The 27,147-nt window shown below is 38.1% G+C and overlaps 1 protein-coding gene across 12 annotated transcripts in view; it reads right to left on the reverse strand.

Moving 5' to 3' along the window:
* Zmym2 (zinc finger MYM-type containing 2) overlaps window positions 1–27,147 on the reverse strand; it is a 78,436-nt gene that overhangs the window by 41,714 nt on the left and 9,575 nt on the right. For 10 of the 12 annotated variants that reach the window (XM_038309813.1, XM_038309815.1, XM_038309814.1 and 7 more), the window contains 4 exons: window positions 15,144–16,000; window positions 7,399–7,684; window positions 4,380–4,545; window positions 3,810–4,022 (listed from right to left, as the gene is read on the reverse strand). In XM_038309813.1, the coding sequence (XP_038165741.1) occupies window positions 3,810–4,022; window positions 4,380–4,545; window positions 7,399–7,684; window positions 15,144–15,990 (1,512 nt within the window). In that variant the 5' untranslated portion in view covers window positions 15,991–16,000. The remainder of the gene's footprint in view (window positions 1–3,809; window positions 4,023–4,379; window positions 4,546–7,398; window positions 7,685–15,143; window positions 16,001–27,147) is intronic. The other 2 variants (XM_038309824.2, XM_038309822.1) reach the window with 1 other exon arrangement.

Below are 27,147 nucleotides of genomic sequence, written 5' to 3' on the forward strand. Positions count from 1 at the left end.
GGGGGGGGGGGGGGCGGGGAAGATCCAGAATTTTTTAAAAGACAAGAATAAAATCTTGAAATTAGCATCAGAAGAGCTTACAGAAGAAACACACAACTATATATACATAGGCAGCATAGAAAAACAAAGCATTCACCCCTCTACTCTAGCCCCACCCACACAAGAAAAGGCAAAGCTTTTTTAGAGCTTGATTTCCACATTAAACTTTAGTAGTAAAGTTATGTTATGTTAAATATTATGTTAAAGACCAAATCTTCCAGTCCACCATACATTAATAACAAAGCTTAACTAACAATCATTCTTATCCCAAATCCTACAAAGGTAGTTTGACCAATACTAAAATTACAGAGAAGGTGGCGCACCTCACCTAAACTAGAAACACAAAGGGTTTGGAGGTGTACCTCAGTATGAATGTGCTTGCAATGAAGCCCAGAAAGAAGCCCCAGAACCACATAAACACAGTCTAGTAGAACCTGCCAACAACTGTACCACCTGGAATGCAGACAACCAGCAGTCCAAAGTTATCTTCACCTACAGAGCAAGTTCAGGCTCAGCCTGCGATACAAAGTAAAAGCGGGGGGGAAAAATAAGGAGGGTGGGAGGGGAATCAATAGCAATAGCCACCACAGCCGCTAGGCTTGGGACTGCATCTTTTTATGTAAGTCTAGTTGCTGCCTAGTTGCTGCGGGATGAGGTAAGAATACCTATTTGAGACAATATGATTCTTTAAGAAAAGAACTTGTCATTCATTCCTTAAATCTCAAATCAATATTACAACAACCCTTTAAAAAAAGGAAAAAGGAGGATGGAGAGACAGCTCAGTAAATAAGAGCACTGGCCTCTCTTCTGGAGTTTAATTCCCAGCAACCACATGGTGGCTCACAATCATGTATAGTGGGCTCTGATGTCCTCTTCTGGTACATGCAAACAAAGCACTCATATACAGAAAATTTATCTTTTAATAAAAAAAGAAAAAGAAAGAAGAAGTCTGACTGTGGTAGCACATGCTTTTAATTCCAAAAGAGGCAGGACCAGCCTAATCTAAAGAATGAGTTTCAGACAGCCAGGAATACACAGAGAAACTCTTATCTTAAAAAAACTAAACAAAAGAAAACAGGAAAACAAGATGTAAATGTTCTACTACTGAACTCTAGCAAATCACTATTATCTCACCATAGAGAAAAGGAAATAAAGATTAAAGCAGAAAAATGGTAAAACAGAATGAAAAAATAAAATCAATGAAAGTTGATCTTCAAAACAAACTAGGCCAGACCTGTAGGCAACATGGCTATAACCCCAGCTATTCAGGAGATTGAAGCAGATGGGCTGCTATGAATTTGAAGTTAGCCTGCATTACACAGAGAGACCCTGTCTGAATGAATGAAAAGACAGACAGACAGACAGACAGACAGACAGACACACACAGAGAGAGAGAGACAGAGAGAGAGAGAGACAGAGACAGAGACAGACAGAGAAGAGACTGGAGAGAGGAATAAATAGGTGAGACCACTTGTTGTTCCTTCAGAAGATCCAGCTTCTGTGGGTATCAGGTATGAAAGTGCTGTACACAGACATACATATAGGCAAAATACCCAGATATATAAAATTTAAATTATGGCAGGTGTCTGAAGAAAGCAGCTCACATAGTAAAGTGTTTTCCAGCAATTATAAGGATACAAGTTTAATCCCCAGAATCTAATTTTAAAAGCTGGGCATGGTGGTGGCATACATTTGAAACCCCAGTGCTGGGGGACTGCAAACGGATAGATGCTCTGGAACTCTAGAGCCAGTCAGTCTAGCCTAATCATGACCACCAAATCTCAGGGCAAATGCCTCAAAAGCCAAGGTGACTAAAGAATAATACTCAAAACTAACCTGTGACAGACAGACAGACATACATACATACATACATACATACAGTACATACATGCATCCACAACACACCCATGCCATCTCTAGCCCCCCAAAATACATCAAAAAGAAAATGGAAATTATAGAAAAAGGGATGCAGATACAACTCAGTGGAAAAGCATCTGCTTAGCATGTGTGAGGCCCTGGGTGCAGAAAAGGGGGGAGGGATAAGCAAGATAAAGAAAATACATACACCTTTTCCTAAATTAACAAGACACAAAGGTTTGGAAGCTGACCAGAGAATGGGAAGAAATATACAGAGGCACACCATTATAAATACAGTACTTCAAGCACACAAATACAATCAATGTAAATAACCAAAGAGCATAGATAATTAAAATACAATAAACAACGAAGGAATGGTGATATATGTCTACAATCCCAGTACTTGAGAGGCCAAGGCAGGAGATCAAGTTCAAGGCCAGACAAAACTATGAGTTCTGTCTTAAAACAGAGCAAAATAAAGATAATGTAGTGAGAATTTTGACCATCTTTGCTTTTATTATTACAGACAGAAATGTGTGCTCCCTTCCATCCAATTCCTACTTTGAAACTCTAACTTCCAATTGAATTGTTATGTATTGTTATGGCTAAACAAGGTCATGGGGCGGGGATATAATCCAATAAACCTGGTTTCCCTTTAAGAAGAAAGAAAGAGGGCTGGAGAGATGGCTCAGTGGTTAAGAGCACCGCTTGCTCTTCCAAAGGTCCTGAGTTCAATTCCCAGCAACCACATGGTGGCTCACAACCATCTGTAATGAGATCTGGTGCCTTCTTCTGACCTGCAGACATACAGGTAGACAGAATATTGTATACATAATAAATAAATAAATATTTAAAAAATGGTGAAAACATAACTTTAAAAAAAAAAGACAAAGCAAAAACAGTTGTAGAGAAGTAGGATGAAGAGGCAGCACCAGAAACTTGAACTTTCATCTTCCAGAACTGTCAGAATGTCAATTACTATTTATTAAGTCAGAGTCCATTATATCTGGTATATAGTAGCCCTTAAGAACTAATTAAATATTAATCTAATCATGTTTTCATAATTTAACTTTTAATAATGATTTCATAAAATTACAATAAAATGGACTATTCTTCCATAAAGAATGAAAAAGATCAATCCATGTACTAATAGGGAATGAGTTCAGAGACATACACGGCAACACATACATTAAGATGCCTTCTGTTGCCTGGCAGCGGTGTGCACACCTTTAATCCCAGCACTCGGGAGACAGAGGCAGGTGGATCTGTGAATTTAAAGCCAGCCTGGTCTACAGTGAGTCCCAGGACAGATTCCAATGTTACAGGGAAGCTGTCTTGAAAAAACAAAACAAACAAACAAAAAAAGAAAACCTCAAAAATAAAAAAAAAATTAAAAAAATCATTAAAAAAAAAAGATACCTTCTGTTTAAGAAAAAGATAAACTATCAGTAGTTTGGCTATTTCCTTAAATTTCCAAAATATATACAAAACAAAGACTAAAAAATGCTACCTAAAAATAATACAAAGGAATGAAGGAGAAACAAAATAGTAGCTAAACTAAAGCTAAGCTTAGTAGGCATATTTTATGTCTAAATGTATTTACAAAGTCAAATTAGAGGGCTAAAACTGGAAATTAATCTAAAAGCTGAAACACAAAGGTAATCATTCCCAACCCATGTTCTAACAGTTTAAAATTCCCTCTCCAAATCCCCTAAAAAAAAGAAAATTCAAAAGAATTATACTAGATCACAAGTTAATTTTTAAAAACCTACATATTTCTTACTTTGAGTTAAGACATCTTCATATAAAGAAAATTATGGAATTAAATGAGATTCCAAAATAAATAAGGCTAAATCCTCCTACAATGCTTCCAAACTCACCCAAAATACCTGGGGTTTTAGCACATGAGTTACCTGTTTGTATTCACTGACACAACTCTGACAGCAAAATCTTTTCTGCTGACCATCAATCACCAGAACATTATTTCCAGCGCCTTTACTGGGCAAATATTCTCCACACTGTTCACAGCAATTCATTATTAGACCATTGGCCATTCTATATCTATTGAAGCAGTGGTCACTACATAGCTTATGAGTCATATTTTTAAAACTAACTTCATGGCGAATCTAAAAGGAAAACAAACAGAATTTTAAGAGTGTATGTTTTCAAGTAGCTAAAAAGCTTAATCCATCCAACAGCAACATAAACACAAGAAGGCTAATTTGAGAAATAAACATATAGAACCAATAAAAAGGGGAGAGTACAATCATAATACTATGGCTCTTTTCTTTCAACTTGATGAAATAAACAAGGTAATTAATTCTTCCTGAGTCAGCTTTCTTGGAAGACTAGGATTACATAACGGAATACTCTAAAAAGTTTATATATCCTCACTTCTAAGGACACAGGCAACAATAAAAGAGTAGGGGGAAACTGTCAACATCCAAAATGATCTCACGTGAGAGCAAGTGAAAAGTACAAACCTCGGTGAGTTTGCCACAGATTGTGCATCTCGATTTATTTAGAGCTCCTTTAGCAGGACTCTGCTTGTCCTCATAGAGAGACAGGCAAGATGTACTACAAAATTCCTGGAAGGATTCACTTGAATCTACTTGAGCAACAATTGTTCCTTTCATTGTAGTTATATCTCTGAAAAATAAGAGGTACAACTTAAAGTTCCATTTCAAAAGTAACTAAAAATAAAAGTTGTGACTGGTATTTTTAATTTCCACAGACTAACTCATGGAAATCAAACATCATTTTTAGATTCAGATCACTTTTAGTATAAAATATGTACTCTTGAAAAAAAAGATCAAGAAGTCGCCGGGCAGTGGTGGCACATCCATTTAATCCCAGCATTCGGGAGGCTAAGACAGGCTCTATGAATTGGAGCCCAGGCAGGGCTACAAAGTGAGTTCCAGGACAGGCTCCAAATTTACAGAGAAACCCTGTCTCAAAAGACAAAAACAAAAACAAAAAAGATTAAAAGTCAAAACAGCCAGACAGTGGTGGGGCATGCCTTTAAGCCCAGCACTGGGAGTTAGAGGCAGGCGGTTCTTTGTAAATTCGAGGCCAACCTCTACAGAGCAAGTGCCAGGACAGGCAGGAAACACAGAAAAACCCTTTCTCAAAACAAAAAAACAAAAACAAAAGTCAAAATATTTGATGGTCACTAATACTGTATCTTCACATGCATTAACAAGGCTTTAAGATATTGGAAAAACTAAAATTACCATAATTGCATTAAATTAAAGTCAAAGACTAATTTATTACAACTGATAATACCAGTTCAATTCCCCCTCCCCAACTAATAGGCAAGCATAAGACTCCTAGATTATGAGAATTTAACATCAGGAGAGACTACACAAAGTATTTTCTACTTAAATGCACCACTTGCCAGGCATGGTGGCTCACATCATTAATCCAAATACTTAGATGAGGGGAGGGCTGGGGAGAGCTTGGGGGAGTGGGAGGGTAAAGATGGAGGAAGGACGGATATGGGAGCAGGGAAGAAGATATCTTAATTAAGGGAGCCATTTTGGGGTTGGCAAGAAACTTGGCTCTAGAGGGGTTCCCAGGTGTCCATGGGGATGACCCCAGCTAGGACCCTGGGCAGTGGAGGAGAGGGTGCCTGAACTGGCCTTGTCCCATAGTCAGATGACTATCTTGAATATAAAGTATGAAGTAGAACCTTCGTCCGGTGACAGATGGAGCTAGAGACAGAGACCCACATTGGAGAGCTCCCAAGGTCCAGTTGAAGAGTAGAAGGAGGGAGAACATGAGCAAGGAAGTCAGGACCAAGAGGGGTTGGTCCACCCACTGAGACAGTGTGCCTGTTCTAATGGGAGCTCACCAAATCCAGCTGGACTGGGACTGAACGAGCATGGGATCAAACTGGACCCTCTGAATGTGACTGACAATGGGGGCTGACTGAGAAGCCAATGATAATAGCACTGAGATTTGTCTCTACTGCATGTACTGGCTTTTTGAAATCCTAATCTGTTTGGATGCATACCTTCCTAAGCCTGGATGGAGGGGGGAGGGCCTTGGACTTCCCACAGGGCAGTGTACCCTGCCCCCTCTTAGGACTGGAGGGGGAAGAGGGAGGGTGAGTGGGGGAGAGGGAGGGAAATGGGAAGAGGGGAGGAAGTAGAAATGTTGAATGGCATTATTTATAAAGCAATAAAAAATAAACTAAAAAAATACTTAGATGGTGGAGGTAAAAAGCATCAGGAGTTCAAGGTCCTCAGTATACAGTCAACCTAGATTACATAAGACCCTAAATTATAGAATGAATTAATGTATAAATAAATAAAATGATGGGTAAGTACAATAAGGGGGCATGCACCTGTAATCCCAGTACAATGGAGAAATAGTGTGACTGCCATAATTTTGAAGCCAAAATGTCTTATTTTTTTATTCATTTCTGAATTTATTTAAACAAGTCAATTAATTTAGAACTTCTGACGACATGTAAACATACTGCCATGTTCCTGAAACCCAAAATGTCTTATATAAAGTTCTAAGATAGCCTGAACTACAATGCAAGACATCTCAAATAAATAAATAAATAGATAGATAGATAGAAAATAAATAAATAAAACAAAAGCGCCAAAAAAACCCAAAAATAATACTACTATTGACTTTAAATTTAAATACTAAACTTCTAGACTATTACAGCATTTAAGCATATTGTAAAATAATCTAAACACTATAGAGCAATTGTTTTTGTCCTTGGATTTACTATGAGAATAAAACACTAAGTCCTTATCAGAAGTTCAATACACCTAAAACTAGTTTCAGATTTGGGCAGCTCTAAGAGAGTACAAAAAAATCCACTTGACCCTCAATACAGTATATCATCCAGTTTTGTTTGCAATCATTGAAAACAGATCTAAAACAGGACAGAAACTCTTATTTTCAAGAATACCTAAGAAAAACAAAACAAAACAAAAAAAAGTACCTGGGTCATGAAACTACATTTTGACAACAGTCAAAAAAATACTCAAATATTTGCCAATTGAAAATCACAACCTAAAGAGAGTATAAAATGAAGCTCATTTTAATATAGAATGTATCATATCTGTATCATAAGTGTAAGCACATAGCTTTCTAACATTAAGATATATTCTTACAATTAATAATGCATTTAGTAGTAGAGTGCCTCTATAAGGTGAGGCTCTGGGCTTGATCCCTAGCTCTGTAAATAAAGAAAAAAAGTAAATCAACATAAATATATTTATATTGTTATTATATTATATAAATATTCACATTTTTGCAAGGGATTCATTGGAGATGACAGTCAAAATTACAAGGGCCTAAACAAATTAGTTCAAAACCTACCAAATAGGAAGCCCAATCTATAAGCCACCAGACTTTCAAAGTAGCTTACCAAATTTTAAAACATGAATGAATTCATCTCTAAGTGTCTCAATGAAATTTCTAATAAAATTTTATGATCATTATTTAACCACATGGAACGGCATGAAAGGTTAATCTTACTTTTTACACATAACACAGAGTTTCTTTGGAGCAGGTTTATGAGAGAAAGAAGAAAGGCAGGCGGTTGAACAAAAGAGGTGAGCTGATCCTTTTCGTTGATAAGCTGTCTGCCCCTTCTGCAGAGGTTTCTTACAGTTTGCACAAGTGACTTTAACTGGTTTAGTGGGCTGCTGTTGAGCAGACGGCTGGAAGATCTGTTTAGGAAGTGAGGCCACTGGTGATAAAGAATCCACCCCTTGTTGTTTCTGGTTACGAGGAAATGATGCTGACTGAGAGATCCAGGAATCTAAAACAACATATGGAGAAAAGAATAATCAAATAAGTATTTATAGACATGGAACTTTATTAGCAAAGAAATAGTTTTACTTTTCTAGTATGCCAAAGTTTATAATAATAATTAAAGCCACATGTGATAGCTCATGCCTATAATCAACAGTTGGGGAACTGAAACAGGACTGCCACGAATTTAAGACAAGCCTGAGCTCTAAAATAAGACCCTACCTTAGATGCTAATGAAGCAAACTTTTTGGTCTATTTATTTATTTATTTATTTGTTTGTTTGTTTGTTTATATTGAGGCAGGGTTTCTCTGTGTGTAAGAGTCCCAACTGTCCTGGAGCTAGCTCATGTAAACCAGGTTGGCCTCAACCTGACAGAGATCCGACTGCCTCTGCCTCCCAAGTGCTGGGATTAAAGATGTGCACCATCACAGCCTTGTACGAAGCAACAATTTGCAGAAGTAGGAGCATCTGTGTTAAGATTGCTTTCTAGAAACAATACATTATAGTCTTAAAAATGGCAAGACAGTATATTTATTTAAATTGTTCTCATAAAAAGAAAGGAAGTATACCATGTGATGTGTGATCAGCTTGATTTAGCTATTCCACAATGTACACATATTCCTAATCAACATGTTCTGCATGATAAAAGCACATTTTTTTCTAATAGTTTAAATAAAAAAGAATGGCCAGGCAGTGTTGGAGCACGCCTTTAATCCCAGCACTTGAGAGGCAAAGGAAGATGGATCTCTGCAAGCTCGAGGCAAGCATGGTCTACACAGTGAGTTCCAGGACAGCTATTACTGTTGCACAGAGAAACCCTGTGTCAAAAAATAAAAAGAATGGAGCTGAACAGATTAAGTTGGTAATGTACTTGCTGCACAAGCATGAGAATCTGAGTTGAACAGAACGCATAGTTTTTATTTTCTTCTTTGCTTGCTGGGTTGTTCTATTTTGTTTTTTTACAAAAGCAAACCAAGTGGGTAGAGAGATGGCTTGGAGGTTAAGAGCACTGGTTGCTCTTCCAGAGGTCCTGAGTTCAATTCCCAGCAACCACATGGTAGCTCACAAGTACTAAAATAAGATCTGGGGGCTGGAGAGATGGCTCAGCGGTTAAGAGCATTGCCTGCTCTTCCAAAGGCCCTGAGTTCAATTCCCAGCAACCACACGGTGGCTCACAACCATCTGTAATGAGATCTGGCGCCCTCTTCTGGCCTGCAGGTATACATGGAGGCATTTTAGTGCTATAGGAAGCACTAAAAAATATGTCACTGGGTATGAGATAGAAAGTGCAGACAGAATCCCTGTCTGGAAAAAAATCGATAACCAGGCATGTTAGCAAAACTTGGAGACTTTTTACCTACAAAAATATTTAAGAGTGATTTCTTGGTTCTGACCCAATTCTATCAGCCTAATGGTTTCAAGCATAATGCTCTTGAATTTAAAAACTAATGGAAGATGGTGCTGGAACTCAATTGGTAGAATACTCCCCGAACATGCATAAAGCCCAGGCTCAGTCCTCAGCACCACACAACATAGGCACAGTAACTCAAGTGTGTAATCCCAGCGCGTGGAAGGTAGGAACAGAAGAATCCAAAGTTCAAAGTCAGGGAGCTGTAGCAATAGCTCAGCTGTTAAGAACACTGCTCTTAGCCGGGCAGTGGTGGCGCACGCCTTTAATCCCAGCACTCAGCTCTCTGTGAGTTTGAGGCCAGCCTGGTCTACAAGAGCTAGTTCCAGGACAGGCTCCAAAACTACAGAGAAACCCTGTCTCAAAAAGTCAATCAATCAATCAATCAATCAATAAATAAACAAGTAAATAAATGCTGCTGCTCTTGCAGAGGATGGGGTTCAGGTCCCAGCACCCACATGATGAGAGCAACCATCTGTAACTCCAATTCTGGTCTTCATAGCATGGGGCATGTACGTGGTGCACATACATTTATGTAGGCCAAAGCTCACACATTAAATAAAAAAGAAAATTCCTTTAAAATTCAAAGATATTATTGACTATATAATGAATTTTGAAGCCAACCGAGGCAATGTTAAACCCTGGCAGATAGGTGATTTGAACGAGCAATGTCCTCATGTATTTAAAACTTGGTCCCCATCTGGTGTAACTGTTTAGAGAAATTATGGGTTTTAGGATGTGTAGTCTCCGAAAGTAAATAAATCACTGGGGGAAGACCTCTTAGAGTTCACAGCATCATCCCACTTCAAGCTCAAACTGTACTTCCTGCAACCATACCTTCCCCATCATTACAGGCATTTTCCCCTCTGGAATTACAAGCCAAAATAAACTCAGTATTTGACCACAGATCAACAAAATACCTAATATGCCATCTTCAAAGACAAAACTTTAAACTCAGCTTGGTGATGCATACCCGATCATCCCACCACACAGAAGCTTAGACAGATCGACCCAGTGTAGCAGATTAAAACTAGGCAAGAAGATCTTCAGCTAGTCTGAGATGATACATATGAACATATAGAACAAATGAATACACAGAACAGGCTGTCTTAATTAAAATATATAAACACACACATATTTTTATATGTAAAGAATAAACAGTATATTCTGGAACTGTTTTTTGCTATCATCAGGGTAACTGATCAATTTTAATAAATGGATTTTTAAAAAGACATATTTGGGGCTAAACACATCGCTAGGTGGTTAAGGGCACTTTCGGCTCTTCCAGATGAACCCAGTTCTATTCTTAGCACCCATGTCAAGAAGCTCACAACTGCATGTAGCACCAGCTCATAGGATCAGAAATGCTCTCTGACCTCCTCACACACCCCCATATTTACAGAGACATAGAAACAAATACAAATCTTAAAAAAAAAAAAAAAAGCCAAAAATCACTGGGCAGCAATGGTGCATGTCTTTCAGATTCCTGAGCACCAGGCCAGCCTGGTGTACAGAATGAGATCCAGGACAGGACAGCCAGGACTACAGAGAAACCCTGTCCCAATAAACAAACATACATACAACAAATAAATGACAATAAAATGCTTAAGCATATTAAGCTTAAAGAAGAGGATTTTAACACAAGTTTCAGGAGACAGAGGCAGGCAGATCAAGAGTTCCAGGCCAGCCAACAAGACAAAGTGAGATCCTGTCTCCAAAAGCATACTTTATAAACAAGGGCATCTATTTTATACTTGCTTAGGAAAAATGGTGCTTTAAGATTTTATTTGGCTTCCTGACTGTAGAAATAACGTATTTCTTTAAATAACAGCCCTTATATTTCTCTACTTCTAGGTTTTCACTTACTCCAATATTTAAAAACATTTTAGGAATAGACAAGAATGGTAATTACTTACCTAAGACCTTAGTTTTATATAAAGAGATAAAGGGGCAACCACTACATTTTCCCAAATAACACCAGTAAAAGAACTGGTATAAATAGCAAGACTTTTATAACACTTTTCTTAAGTCAGGGTGGCCTCAAACTCTCTATGTACTTGAGACTGACAATGAATTACTGATCCCTTCTGCCTTTAGTTTCCCCATTCTAGGAATACAGATTAGCACTACGGTACCTAGGCAGTTTTCCTACTCTTAATCTATTCTTCTCTATTACTAATGAAAACAGCCCCAAAATGCAAGAGCTAATTAAAAAATACATCAGTGTGATTATATTTTAAGTTTGTTTTTTTAACAACTAGAAGTCAGCTCTCCTCTCTACCACGTGAATTCCAGGAATGGCCCTCAAGGGGTCAGGTTTGGTGGCATGGGTATTTATTCACTGAGCTATCTTGTCAGCCTCTACATTTTTCTTAAGTACATCTTGCATACCTTTATATAATAAATACAAATAGTAGATAATGTTATGACTCATCAATATTCCTGAAGAAAAGTATAACAAAATACATACACAGATTACTAAGATCTTTATATAATAAAGTATAGGATACATACATAGATTACTATAACTTTATATAGTAAGTAGTATACAAACAGTACATAATTTTATGATCCATCAATATTCCTGAAGAAAAGTATAACAAAATACATACACAGATTACTAAGAGTAATTAAATTTTAAAAACTAGAATTAAACAAGAATATCAAGAACTTGACATGAATATTTATCAAACTTTAAGAACTATTGTGGGGGCTGAAGGATGGCTCAGCAGTCAAAACCACTTGGTGCTCTTCTAGGACTGGAGTTGCAGTACCCAGAACCCATGTCAAGAGGTTAACACCTACCTATAACTTCAGCTCCAAATGGTTTGATGCACCCTCTGACCTCCACAGGCACTTGCAAACACACATATGCACATAACAAGACAGGCACGTAAGCCATAATTTTTTTTTTCTTTTAAAAAGAAAAAAAAAAATGGCCGGGCGGTGGTGGTGCACACCTTTAATCCCAGCACTCGGGAGGCAGGGGTAGGTAGATCTCTGTGAGTTCGAGGCCAACCTGGTCTACAAGAGCTAGTTCCAGAACAGGCTCCAAAGCTACAGAGAAACCCTGTCTCAAAAAACAAAAACCAGAACAAAAAAAGAAAAGGTATTATTTAAAAGGAATGGTGTAGAGATTCCAAACCATAACTATACTATGCTCTCAAAATTACAGATATTATCAATTAATTCACTTTTATTTTGAGACAGGGTCTCATGATGTAGCCCTGGCCAAAGTAATCGATTCTTCTTAAAGGTGATAACCAACATTATTATTTGTATATTCATACTAATATTAACATACTTATAATGACTAGAAAAACTGCTATTCTATGACAGGCAGTGGTGGTGCACGCCTTTAATACCAGCACTCAACAGGCAGAGGCAGACAGATCTCTGTGATTTCCAGGACAGCCAGGGCTTTTACACAAAGAAATCCTGTGTCGAGGGGAAAAGAAAAAAGAAAAATATACTAATAAATACATGGTGGCAATATAAACTTGTAAGAGTGTTCTGGAAAGCCATAAGGCAATATATGTCATAAGTCAAAAACGCTCAAGCTGGGACTGTGGCTCAGTAGACTCTACACAGCGGATCCCTAACACAAAACTTAAGGATGAGGAAGTGAGATGGCTCAGAGGAAAGGCACTTGTCAGTGAGTCCCAGGTCCAACAAGACAAAAGGAAAGAAAACCTAACTCCCATATGTTTTGTCTGTGACCTGGCTAATTTTATGTTAACTTGACAAACAAGGTCAAGTTCTTGAGAAAAGGGACTCCCAAATGAGAAAATCTCCATAAGTTTTATGTATAGGCAAGTTAAATCACTGCCTGATATGGAAGGGCCCAGCTGATTGTATGAGTTGTGCCATCCTTGGATAGGTGGTCCTGAGGTGTTATAAGAATACAAGTTGAAAAAAAAAAAAAAAGAAAAGAAAAAATAAAGAAAAAAACAGAAAAAAAAAAAGAGAAAAAAAGAATACAAGTTGACCAAATCAGGAGAGAGCAAGTCAATAACCAATACTATCTATAGCACAGCCTCTTTATGCACGTGGCAATAGACACAGAGAGAAGTTGAGATAGAGACAGGCATATCTATGTGCAGAGCAGAGAAAGCGATGAAAGGAGAGAGAAATACACTGTAAAAAGGCCAGTTTTGTATGTTGGTTGGTCTGGAGAGTGAGCTTTTTGAGATATTATGTCACTGTAGCTTAAGAAGCCCTCAAATGCGCGATGTGGCAAAGGATGGCTCTGAATTCTTCATCTTTCTGCCTTTATCTCTCAAGTGCTAGAATTACAGGTATGTGCCACTACACCCAGCTAAAGCTAGAGTTACAATAATCTCTGTATTGTAGTATTCTTCAAAGAGAAACAGATTAAAGGAAGACCCAACAGTTAAGAATTATACCAACTTTTAAAAACGGTAAGGAATAAAATGAAGTGATTAATGAAAATACTGGGATAAAGTAAAATAAAATAAAAAACTAACACTAGCAGGGTGGTGGTGGCACACGCCTTTAATCCCAGCATTCAAGAGTCAGAAGCAAGCAGATCTGTGAGTTGAAAGCCTGAAAACCAACCTGGTCTACAGATATCCAGGACTGCCAAGGCTACACAGAGGAACTGACTCGAAAAAAAACAACCTAACACTAGATAGGCAATCAAAAATGAACACAAGGCATGTGTACTGCCACACACTTCTAATCCCAGAACTTTAGAGACATAGGTAAATAGATCTCTGTGAGTTCAAGGTCAGCCTGGTTTACGTAGCAAGTTCCAGGCTAGTCAAGGCTATTTAGTGAGACCCTGGCTCAAAAGAATAAAGATAATTACAAGCAAACAAACCACAAAGAGTTGAATATAGTAAATGTGTGCATGTCAATCATCTCTTAAAATAGTTTAAAAAACGAAAAATAGGCCTGGCAGTGATAGCAAATGCCTTTAACAATAGCACTAGAAAAGCAGAGACAGGCGGATTTCTGTGAGTTAAAGGTCAGCCTGGTCTACAAGAGCTAATTCCAGGACAGACAGCTAGGACTACTACAAGAAACTCTGTCTCGAAAAAACAAAACTAAACATAGACAGACAGACAGACAGACAGACAGACAGACAGACAGACAGACAAGGGGGAGATATTAAAAAAAAAGAAGATAACATGCCAGGTGGTGGTGGCACAAATCTTTAATACCGCAGGCAGATCTCTGAGAGCTTGAGGCTAGCTAGCCTGGTCGACAGAGCTAGTTCTAGAAACGCTACGGCTGTTACACAGAGAAATCCTGTCTCAAAAAAAAAAAAAAAAAAAAAAAAAAAAAGCCAGGAGGAATGGCTCAGAGGTTAAGAGCACTGATTATTCTTCCAGAGGTCCTGAGTTCTACTCCCAGCAACCACACAGTGGCTTGCAACCATCCATAATGAGATCTGGTGCTGCCTTCTGGCCTGCAAGTCTACTTGCAAGCAGAACACATAATAAATAAATCTTAAACAAAAATCAAAACAAGAGAGAATATAAGTGCAATTTATTGTATAACGATCTTAAGGATGTTATTAATCTTCTAATTTACATATTCAACCATTATTATATATTAGCAAAACGTAATATATAACAAGATGTTATGTTTATATTTTTAATCCATTAAACATAAAATTATATTATTAATATTCTACTCACAAATAATTACACAGTTGTTTAACAACATTAAAATTTCAAGGGGCTGGAGAGATGGCTTAGAGGTTAAGAGCACTGATTGTTCTTCCAGAGGCCCTGAGTTCAATTCCCAGCAACCACATGGTGGCTCACAACCATCTGTAATGAGGTCTGGTGCCTCTTCTGGCCTGCAGGCATACATGCAGACAGAATATTGTATACATAATAGATAGATAGATAGATAGATAGATAGATAGATAGATAGATAGATAGATAAAATTTCAAACTTTGATGTCAACAGAACTAAAATATTTTTATATGAAGATATTAAACAAGGCAATACCCCTTACTACTGGGAAAAAGCAATCAGACAAAATATTAAATTATTTGTATGAAATAGAGTATGATTACTTACCAGGGTTATGATGAGGTGCAGACTCTCCATTCTGAAATACATCTCCTGCAACATTCATCCTACCAGGATTAAAAGGTCCTACTCCAGACTTGGTCTGTGAAGTTAAAGATGGGGTGTACGTTTGTATATTAACACCAAAGTTACTTGACTGAAGTCCATTAGAGACATCTCCCAGGTTGGTATTATGCAGTGATGTCACATGAGTAATCATTAAGTTCATATCTCTCCCGTCAGTACTTTCTAGCTGGCCATCACTCACAGAGCTTATGCCTGTTTCTAATGTTGTAACATTAGCGATCTGAATTTCAGAGTCTGGTTCTGTGGTAATACCACTATTACCCATTCCTGTGTTTACCTTACTTCTTGAAAAAGTGGAAGTAGAGAAATCCACATCATTCGTTCTGTTTTTACTTTCAGAAGGTCTCCTTTCAATAAAATGTGAGGAGTTCTTCTCTTGCCCTTGATTTGTTTCCATGTCCTCTTCATCATCAATGACAATTGTCTCACTTACACTGCCCTTCTGAGAAGTCAACTCTTTCGAGGAAGGAAGGATTTTGGGATCATTTCCTTGTAGTTCTTCATTTTTTGAAGATGTAAATGTTATGGTTCTTTGATCAGCAACCAAAGGTGCAGAAGATGGAGGAGGTTGTACAGGTTCAATAAAAACAACATCATCATCATCTTCCACTGACGAATTCTGAAACTTACTAGATCTAGATACTAAAGGATTCGCTGCGCCACTAAATGAATTTCCTACGTTCGTGAGACTAGTTGCCATGGCTGTACTTCCTAATAAAACAGGAGTTTGATCAGTCAATTCTAATGTTCCCACTGAACTTGTGTCCATGCCAAAGAACCTGTTCAGGGAAATGAAATATATATGTAAGTATGTGACTTCATTTTTAAAGATGCATTTGTTTTCTGTTATAAGACTGCTATAAATATCTTCTGTGGTCTCAAGCAGTTCACGTATCCATATAGCTACATACAAGGGAACAAGGAACACAGTCAATTCTCATTAATCATGTGTACTACATACACTCCCACTTTCTTTCTAGAGATACACTATTTACTCCAAAAAGTTTACCCAAAATGTAAACAGTAAGTGCTAACAGAAAGTCCAAAACTAACATGACAATATCAGGTACCTTCCTCTACTGCTATCTACATTTTTGTTTTTTGGGGTTTTTTTGAGTTGGAATCTTTCACTGAACATATAACTCACTGGAATTCTGGTCCTTGGACATTCGGAAACCTTTTACTGTTAACCAAATTTTCACAACCATCCAATTTAAGAAGGTTGGCAGGCCCTACCTAGAGCCTCCAATGAGGTACTGCTGACACCTTGATATGATTCCAATGAAATAGATTCCAGATTTCTGGCCCCTAAAACTATCAGGATAAATTTCTGTTGTTTTAAGCTACGAACTTTATTATTGTTGTTGTTGCAGCAGCCACAAGAAACCCATATAACCACTTCTCTGTTCAATCATCTCCCCAAGGGCTGGAGAGATGGCTCAGAGGTTAAGAGCATTCATTGCCTGCTCTTCCAGAGGTCCTGAGTTCAATTCCCAGCAACCACATGGTGGCTCATAACCATCTGTAATGAGGTTTGGTGTCCTCTTCTGGCCAGGCAGTGGTGACGCATGCCTTTAATCCCAGTACTCAAGAGGCAGAGGAGGGTGGATCTCTGAGTTTGAGGTCGTCTGGTCTACAGAGCAAGTTCCTGAACAGCCAGGGCTACCCAAAGAAACCCTATCCCCAAACCCAAACCACCCCCATTAAAAAAAAAAAAAAAAAAAAAAAAAAGGAATTGTAGTTTAGGGATTGGAGGGGTGGCTCAGCATTTACTAGCTGTTTTTCCAGAAGATCTAGGTCCAACTCCCAGCACCCATGTGGTGGTTCAAAACCATTTGTAACTCTAGTTCTAGAGAATCAGACAGTTTCTTGTGGCCTCCATGGACACTTGGCATAAATGTGATAGACATGCACATAAAAATAGTAAAATCTACCTGGATGGTAGTGGCATACGCCTTTAATCCCAGCACTCGGGAGGCAGAGGCAGGTGGATCTCTGTGTGTTAAAAAACAAGCCTGATCTACAGAGCAAGTTCCTGGACTGGCTCCATAGCTACTGAGGAATCCTGACTCCGAAAGAAAAAAATTATATACACACACACACACTTTCTTAGAGAAGTTAATTTGTCCACGAACACAGTATGAACACACAAGCCTCTAAACTCAAGAGTCCAGGCCTTCCAATGCTCTGCTACATTCAACTATTTCTGTTCATTTGTTGCTTTTAGAAAGGATCTTTTTTTTTCTTTTGGATTTAATGAAGTATTGCTAGCAGTAGCCAGTTTTGCATGGTGAGAGATGTCAGACTTTTGAAAGGTGTGTAGGCTGATTTAAAACCAAACCCTGAACCCTTTTAAAGAACAATAACACATATTTTACATAAAAAAAAGAAGGATCTCACTCTATAACCCAATCTAGTTTTAAAATCATGGCAATCCTGTATCAGCCTAAAGTATTGGGTTAGCAGGTATGTGCCACCCCACCATATCCAGCTGCAATTAAAATTGTCTAACTACCTAACCTAATGCCTACCTACTATGTTGAAGCCAAAGAGAAGGCAAAGCTAAAAAACAAACAACAGATTCAATACAATACCCATCAAAATCCCAGCAAAATTCTTCACAGACCTTGAAAGAACAGTACTCAACTTCATATGGAAAAGCAAAAAACCCAGGATAGCCAAAACAATCCTATACAATAAAAGAACTTCTGGAGGCCTCACAATCCCGGACTTCAAACTCTACTAAAAAGCTACAGTACTGAAAACAGCCTGGTATTGGCATAAGAACAGACAGGAGGACCAATGGAACCGAATAGAAGACCCGGATATCAATCCACACATCTTCAAACAACTGATCTTTGATAAAGATGCAAAAAATATCAAATGGAAAAAAGAAAGCATATTTAACAAGTGGTGCTGGCATAACTGGTTATCAACATGTAGAAAAATGAAAATAGATCCGTATTTATCACCATGCACAAAACTCAAGTCCAAATGGATCAAAGATCTCAACATTAAGCCAGCCACCCACTCTGAACCTTATAGAAGAGAAAGTGGGAAATACACTTGAACGCATTGGCACAGGGAACCACTTCCTAAATAGAACCCCAGCAGCACAGACACTGAGAGAAACAATTAATAAATGGGACCTCCTGAAACTGAAAACCTTCTGTAAAGCAAAGGACACGGCCAACAAGACAAAACGATGGCCTACAGAATGGGAAAAGATCTTCACTAATCCCACATCAGACAGAGGTCTGATCTCCAAAATATACAAAGGATTCAAGAAATTGAACACCAAAAGATCACATAATCCAATAAAAAAATGGAGTACAGACCTAAACAGAGAACTCTCAATAGAGGAATCTAAAATGGCTGAAAGACACTTAAGGAAATGTTCAACATCCTTAGTCATCAGAGAAATGCAAATTAAAACTCTGAGATTCCATCTTACACCTGTAAGAATGGCCAAGATCAAAAACACTGATGACAACTTATGCTGGAGAGGTTGTGGGGAGAAGGGATCACTTCTGCATTGCTGGTGGGAATGCAAGCTGGTACAATCCCTTTGGATGTCAGTGTGGCAATTTCTCAGAAAATTAGGAAACAACCTTCCTCAAGACCCAGTAATACTACTTTTGGGTATATATCCAAAGGACACTCAATCGTGCCACAAGGACATGTGCTCAACTATGTTCATAGCAGCTTTGTTTGTCATAGCCAGAACCTGAAAACAACCTAAATGACCCTTGATCAATGAATGGATGGATAAGGAAAATGTGGTACATTTACACAATGGAGTACTACACAGCAGAAAAAAATGACAGCTTGAATTTTCCAGGAAAATGGATGGAGCTGGAAAACATTATATTGAGTGAGGTAACCCAGACACAGAAAGACAATTATCACCTTGTACTCACTCATAGGTGGTTTTTAAACATAAAGCAAAAAAAGCCAGCCTACAAACCACAATCCCAGAGAATTTACACAACAATGCAGACACTAAGAGAGACTTACATAGATCTAATCTACATGGGAAGTAGAAAGTAGAAAAAGACAAGATCTCCTGAGTTAATTGGGAGCATGGGGACCTTGGGGGAGGGATGAAGGGGGGAGGGCAGAGGCAGGGAGGGGAGCAGAGAAAAATGTAAAGCTCAATAAATATCATTAAAAAAAGCAAAAATAAAGAAAAAAACTAGAACAAATACAAATGAAGATGAACTTGTGTGTGTGTGTGTGTGTGTGTGAGAGAGAGAGAGAGAGAGAGAGAGAGAGAGAGAGAGAGAGCGCGAGCGCATAATTCTCAAGAAATTTTGAGACCTTAGAACAGAAAGAGGTCAATGGACCCAGCACAGGCGGGGGCTTTAGAGAGCATACACTGTAGTAGACTTGTAGACCTGACAGAAGTTGAAGTGATTTATAGAAGATAGCTTTATTTTCAGAGGATATTACCTAAAGAGACAATAACTATACAGGTATTTGTATGTACGCACATTCATGAGTGTGCACATATACAGGCATGCATAACCATGTGTGCAGAGGCCAAAAGCCAACATCCATTTACTCCTCGGTGCCTTTTGTGGTAACCTTAATGTAACTGGCCCCCATAAGCTCATAGGGAAGGGCACTATTAGGAGGTATTTCTTTGTTGAAGGAGGTATGGCCTTTCTGGAGGAAGAGTATCACTGTGGAAGTAGGCTTTGAGGTCTCATCTATGCTCAAGCCACACCCAGTGACTGAGTTCACTTCCTGCAGCCAGTCAAACAAGATGTAGGACTCTCAGATACAGCACTGTGTCTGCCTGCATGCCACCATGTCTTGCCATGATGATAATAGACTAAACCTCTGAAAATGTAAGCTGCCCCAATTAAGTGTTTTTCCTTTATAAGAGTTGTCATGTTATGGTGTCTCTTCACAGCAATAGAAACCCTAAGGCAGCTCTTTATCTTATTTTTTAAATTAAAATTTAGTTTTATTTTTATTTATATGTATGTGTCCTAAGTGCATGCCACATATGTGTGGATACCCACAGAGGAAGAAAGGATTTCAGATTCCCTGGAGCTGGAGTTACAGGTAGTTGTAAGCTGCTCAAAGTGGGTGCTAGAAACAAACTTCTCTGGAAGAACAAGAAGCACTCTTAATCACTGAGTCATCTCTCCACCTTAATTTTTTTAAAGATTTATTTATTATATACAGTGTTCTGCCTGTATGTATGCCTTCACACCAGAAGAGGGCACCAGATCTCATTATAGATGGTTGTGAGCCACCATGTGGTTGCTGGGAATTGAACCAAAGACAACTGAAAGAGGTCAGTGTTCTTAACCTCTGAGCCATCTCTCTATCCCCTTAGTCTTAATTTTTAGACAGAATCTCTTGCTTAACCTAGAGCTCACCAAATGGACTAGACTGGGTAGCAAGTTTCAGAGCTACTGCTATCTCTACCTCTCCTCTGCTAGGATGGCAGACACGTACCACCACATACAGCTTATGTGAGTGCTTGAACTAAGGTCCTAATACTTGCACACTTGTGCAACAAACATTTTTTCATCTGAGCCATCACTCCAGTCCCTGGTGGTGAAAATCTTAAAAACCTGGCTTAAAACTATAAAGTGCAAAGAGATACTAAGATAGAGGACATAAATGTAATTATCACTTCAACTAATGGGAGACGGGTAGAGAATGTTTACCATTTATCAAATTCCTAGTTTTTGGATCACATGATTTTCATTTTTTAAGCTAACTTGTGGCGGGGGCTTAGTTTTTATGCTTGCGATAGGACTACTATGGTAGCTCAAGCTAACTTTGAACTTACGGCAATTCTCCCGCCTTATCCCTCCCAGGTGCTCGGGTTAAAAGTTTAAACTATCCTATCTGGTTATAAAACTAAAATGTTTAAAGCACAAAAAAGTATGAAGATGTAGCTCAGTTGGTAGACTGTCTGCCTAGCATGCACAAATTCCTGAGTTCAGATCCTTAGAACGGCAAAAACTAGGAACAGAAGTACCCACTTGTAACCCTAGAACCTATAATGAGAAGGCAGGAGATCCTGGCACCAGAGCCTCATATTAAAAAATAAAACAAGAGCACAGTTTTTGGCTTAGGCATTCAAGCCTCAGTTTCCAGTTCATGAGTAGGAAAAGAACAAGTAAGTGGAAACCTCCTGTACCTGGTGCCAAGCAGTGATTCTTCTTTTGGGAACTAAGGTATTCTTTTGGAAATGAGCTGCACAACTGAGAAAGTATTTGCTGATGCTTAAGCCCTTCTGAGAAACTGAGAGACCATGACAGTGCAGCAGAATCTCTGAGCGGATCACATCTCTCAACAAGTACAATGACTGAAGTAGCTAAGAAGTCTAAGAGCTTAAGAAAAAGTAAGACAACTGGGTTTGGTTTGGGCCTACACACATCTTTAACACCAGCATGCAGGAAGAGAAGTGGGAAGATTTCTGGGATTCTGAGACCAGTCTGGTCTATAAGGCAAGTTCAAGGATACCCAGAATTATATAGCGAAAACTAGTCTAAAAACAAACAAAAGCACAACACAAAACAGCAACAAAGCTACAAGAAATTGGCCATGGCTCATATTAGCTATAGGAATCCCACAAGAAAACAGACAAATTCATGGCGAGAACAAAAATTGCATACTCCTCTAAAGGAGGGAGATCAGAATGTTGACTTACTGATTTTTTTAAGGCTTTTCGAGACAATGTTTCTCTGTATAGCCCTGGCTGTCCTGAAACTCACCCTGTACTGTGTACTGTATGTAGATCAGATTGCCCTCGAACTCAGAGATCTGCCTGTCTCTGCCTCCCAAGTATTGAGACTGAAGGTGAGCACCACCACTGCCCAACTGTTTTGAGACTCATAATGAGCAATTTTGAGAAGAACTATCCAGAGGGCTAGTGGGTAGCCAAAGAGATAATGTGGGTATTAATTATGAAGATAAAATAGAAGCCTGACCAATTACAAACACATTGACAAGATGACTGATAAGGCAGCAGCTAACAAAACTATTGAGCAGCATGCTTGTAAGGAACAGAAACAATATTCCAACTTGAAAAAGAAAACAAAAGCTTGAGAAAAATCTCTAAAATACTCAAATCATTTTTAAACTTTAAGATGCATGATGCTTCTGTCGGGCAGTGGTAATGCACGCCTTTAATCCCAGCACTCAGGAAGCAGAGGCTGGTAGATAAAAAGAAGGGAGACAGACAGCAATAGAAAAATGTATAGTTGGTGATTAAAAAAAAACAACTTTATTCCAAACACAGTTGAAAAGTATAAACTGAGCAGCTGTTAACTGGTCAAGAAATCAAAAATTTACAGTGACAGCTCAACTTACCAAGAGTGTTTAGCAGTGCTGCTAGATACCAGTGGTAATACAGTGGCTATACACAGATAAACATTCCCACTTAAGAATTAAGAATTCATAAAATCACCCCGGGGCTTTGTAAATGGAAGATCTTCATTCTAAATGTTAAAGACAACTCGGGTTTAAAGGATGTAAGTGCTTTATTACTATATATACTATAAGCAGGAAGGCTTAAAGCCAGCCTGGGCTACATGAGACCTTGTCTACTAAAACAAGCAACAAAATCAAAACCTCTTTAATCAGTAAAGAACAGAGAAACAGCAACAAAAAAAGAGAGAGGGGATAAACTAAGTCCAAATTCATAATGGAAGAAGAAAAAGTAAATAATAATAAAAAATACTGTAGAAATAAGTAACAAAATTGTTTTTTTCTATTCTTTTGGGGAATAAAAAAGCCTATAAAATGGGGGTGTAATTATCAACTTTACAGAAATAAAATTTTTAAAGATTACCATGAGCAATTCATTATATACCAAACTGGATAACAAGGATGAATAGAAAATGGGGGGAAAATCCTTAAAATTCATAGGAAGAATATGAAATCTGAGTAGACCTAAAACAGGCAAGTTGATTAAGCCAGTAAGTCAGTAATCAGAAACATCTCAGGAAAAAATAAAGTTAGGATAGATAACTTACTTATGAATTCTACTAACATTTCAAAATAACCAACAACCATTCTTAAACCACTCCCAAAAATAATGAAAAGGGGAACATTTCCAAACTTCCCTTTTTAATCCAGAACTACCTGAATATATAATTCTGGCAAACACCTTACAGGCAACTTATAGTAATCTTTACAAAGACAAATCCAGGGCTGGAGAGATGGCTCAGAGGTTAAGAGCATTGCCTCCTCTTCCAAAGGTCCTGAGTTCAATTCCCAGCAACCACATGGTGGCTCACAACCATCTGTAATGGGGTCTGGTGCCCTCTTCTGGCCTGCAGGCATACACATAGACAGAATATTGTATACATAAATAAATAAATATTAAAAAAAAAAGACAAATCCATGCTATACTTGGTGGCACAGGCCTTTACCACAAACGATGGAAGGCAGAGTAAGGAGGATCTCAGTGAATTAGAGACCAACACGATCTGTCTATCAAACTCAAGGATAGCCAAGACTACAGAGACCCTGTCTCAAAAAAACAACAAAAACAGATCCAAAAGTCCTTAACAGAGAAGTAACTAGATGAATGGATAAAGAATATAATATACAGAAAGTATATTCTAGCACAAAGAATAGGATCCTGTTATTTAAAGGAACATGGATAAACTAGAGGAAACCATGCTAAGTAAAATAATAACTGTTCCTGTGTTTTCTTTCATATATGGAAACAAAAATAAAGATGACCTGAAGAAGAAAAAAAAAATCACAACACTGGCCCTTTACTTAGACCATGCATAATACATTAATAAATCTCAAAAAAAAAAAAGAAGAATTAAGATCTACATAGAAGCCACCTAAAGCTCTGGGAAGAGAGAAACTGCATGCTACTGGATTTGTCATTCATTTTTTGGATGACATCAAAAACACAGATAAGAAAAAACACTAGACTGATCAAAATTTACAGTATTTGTGCAAAGAATTATTACCAAGAAAATAAAGACAATGCCAAGAATATAGAAATAAATGTAGGTAGGTTCCAAAATACTCCAACATATTTTTTAAATGAACACCATGCTTAAATAAAACACACAAACTACCAAAAACCAAATCAAATAATTCTCCAACATTATCAGTCATTAGGCAAATGTACATGAAACCAAGAGATCTCAACTTGATGGTATATTATCTGTAACCTCAGCAAGAGCTTCAGGCCAGTTTGAGCTACATTTTACTATTTGTCTCAAAGTGGCATGCTCTTTAAATCCAGCACTGTGAAGCAGAGGCAGATGGATCTGAGTTCAAGGCCAGCCTGGTCTACAAAGCTAGTTCCAAGAAACCCTGTCTCAAAAAATTTAAAAAGCTTAATGTATGAAGAAATCTCAATATTTAAAAGCTGTATTATACTTGTATGTGTGCATGTGAGTGTGCATGTACGTGGGTGTGTACGTCTATGGATATGAGTGTACAAAAATGCATACAGTAGGGGCTGGAGAGATAGCTCAGAGGTTAAGAACATTGCCTGCTTTTCCAAAGGTCTTGAGTTCAATTCCCAGTCAACCACATGGTGGCTCACAACCATCTGTAATGGAGTCTGGTGCCCTCTTCTGGCCTGCGGTCATACACACAGACAAAATATTGTATACATAATAAATAAATATTTTTTAAAAAATGCATACAGTATGTACAGGTCAGAAGTCAGTTCCCTCCTTCCAACACCCAGGTCCTAAAGGTAAGCACCTTTACCTGCTGATTCACCTCACTGTCCAAGGCCCTCTAAGCAATTTTTTGACTTGAATTACTAAGGGATCCAGCAATTATACCACTGGATACATGTACAAAAAGACATGAAGACAGAGATTCAAAGTGACATTTGTACATCTATGTTCGTAGTAATATTAGTCAAAAATGCTAAGAGGTTGAAAAAATCCAATGTCTAACACGGAATGAGCAAAATATAGTATATCTACAAAATGGAAAACCATTCAAGCAGCAGTACAGAAGATCCTAGAATTGAGTATTATAAAAAAAAATTGAGAAACCTACAATGGTCACATTCATCTAAATGAAAAGTAAAATGGTTGCTACGAGAGAAAGAAATGGGAAACTGTTTTAGTTCTGGTTTTACAAAATCAAAAGAAAGCTTCCAAAGATCTACTACTGATATTAACACTAAGAGTGTCTCTCTGTCTCTGCTTCTCTCTCTCTCTCTCTCTCTCTCTCTCTCTCTCTCTCTCTCTCTCTCTCTCTCTCTCTCTCTCTCTCATCGCTTTTGTTTTGGGGGAAAGAACAAAGTCTCACACAGTTTAGGGCCTCTGCCTCCAAAGTGCTGAAAATATAGGTTTGGTTGTTTTGTTTGGGGGTGGGGGGGGGCGTTCAAGACAGGGCTTATCTGTGTGACCCTGGCTATCTGAAACTCAATCAGACCAAGCCTTAAACTCAAGAACTGGGATCAAAGGCATGATCCACCACAACCCAGCAGTATTACAAGTTTTGAGCTGTACTCTTAAAGAGAACTAAAGTGACACACCTTTAATTTCAATATGCAGAAAGCAGAGATGGTCTATATAGCAAGTTCCAGACTTGCCAGAACTACATAGTGAGACTTTGCCTCTAAAAAGAATTAGGATGGTAAAACATAGAGTGAGGGGTACATGGAGCTCAGTGATAGAATGCTTAACTAGCATTTCATAAGACCGAGTTCTCTCCAGCAGGAGGGCTATTTCATGGGTTTTCCTAAGAATTGAAAAATGCTAAAGGGGAGAGAACACACATGTTTATAATCCCAGCATTTGGTTAATTTGGGAAGCAAGGGTAGGTGAGTCAGGCCTTGAAGACCAGTCTTAGTTACACAGCAAGTTTGAGGCCAGCAAAGTTTGACTGGGACCCAGTCAAAAATAAAAAAATTAAAATAAAAAATTTAAACTTTAACAAAAGAGGTATCTTCTTCCTTGTGCCCACTGAGGTAATATTTTTTTAAACTGTATGTGTATGTGTGTTCTGCCTCCAATTATGTCTGTACACAAAGCACATGAGTGGTGTCCCCAGGTCAGAAGAGGGTATAGGATAATCCACTGGAGTAGGAGTTACAGATGGTTGTTAAGCCTCCATACGGGAGCTGGGAAATCAAAACCAATGCTCTTGATCACTGAACCATCTTCTGTCTAGTCTGTCATAATTTTTTTAAAGAAAAGTAACAAGTAACAAGGATACCCTAAAACTAGGGGTTTTGTGCATACCAATTAACTGTAAAATATTATAGCATGGTGGAAAAGTTTGACAGTTATTCTAAATAGATAACATATGCCCTATTAATTTTATTCATTTCACATACACTCACACACCCAACAGTACTGAAAGCAAAGAATAAAATGGATAGTACTAAAACAATCATAGGAGCATTTTTTATAAGTATCAAAAAGTATAAACAATGTTAATGACTAAATTTATAAATAAGCAAAAAAGTTGTACTATACGCTCAGAGTTGTACTCATCCTTGAAAATGAATTAAATTCTGATACACACACAACTCTGAAAATACTGTACTAAGTAAAATAACTCAAACACAAAAAGACACAAAATAGCAGGGTACCTGCCTATCAGGCATGAGGCCCTGAGTCTGATCTTCACCACAGCGAAGACAAAAACAAACTAAATTTTATTTTAACGTATTTTACAGGAATACATGGTTTTGTTTGTATCTTTCTGAGAAGGGGTCTTAACTCTGCAGCACAGGCTAACTTAGAATTCACTATGCAATCCAAGTTGGCTTCAAACACTGGTGGATCCTCTTAGCTCAGCCTTTAAAGCACTAGGAATACAGTTTGAACTACAACATAAGATCAACACAAGGAGAACTCAGTAGTTGATCTAAATTCCATTACCAGCATCCATGTCAGACTAATCTGTCTTTAACAGCTTCAGGCAGATTTCTGAAAGCATTGTGTACATC

Source organism: Arvicola amphibius, chromosome 13 (genome assembly GCF_903992535.2).
Source record: "Arvicola amphibius chromosome 13, mArvAmp1.2, whole genome shotgun sequence".
In the NCBI taxonomy this organism is placed as follows: Eukaryota; Metazoa; Chordata; class Mammalia; order Rodentia; family Cricetidae; genus Arvicola; species Arvicola amphibius.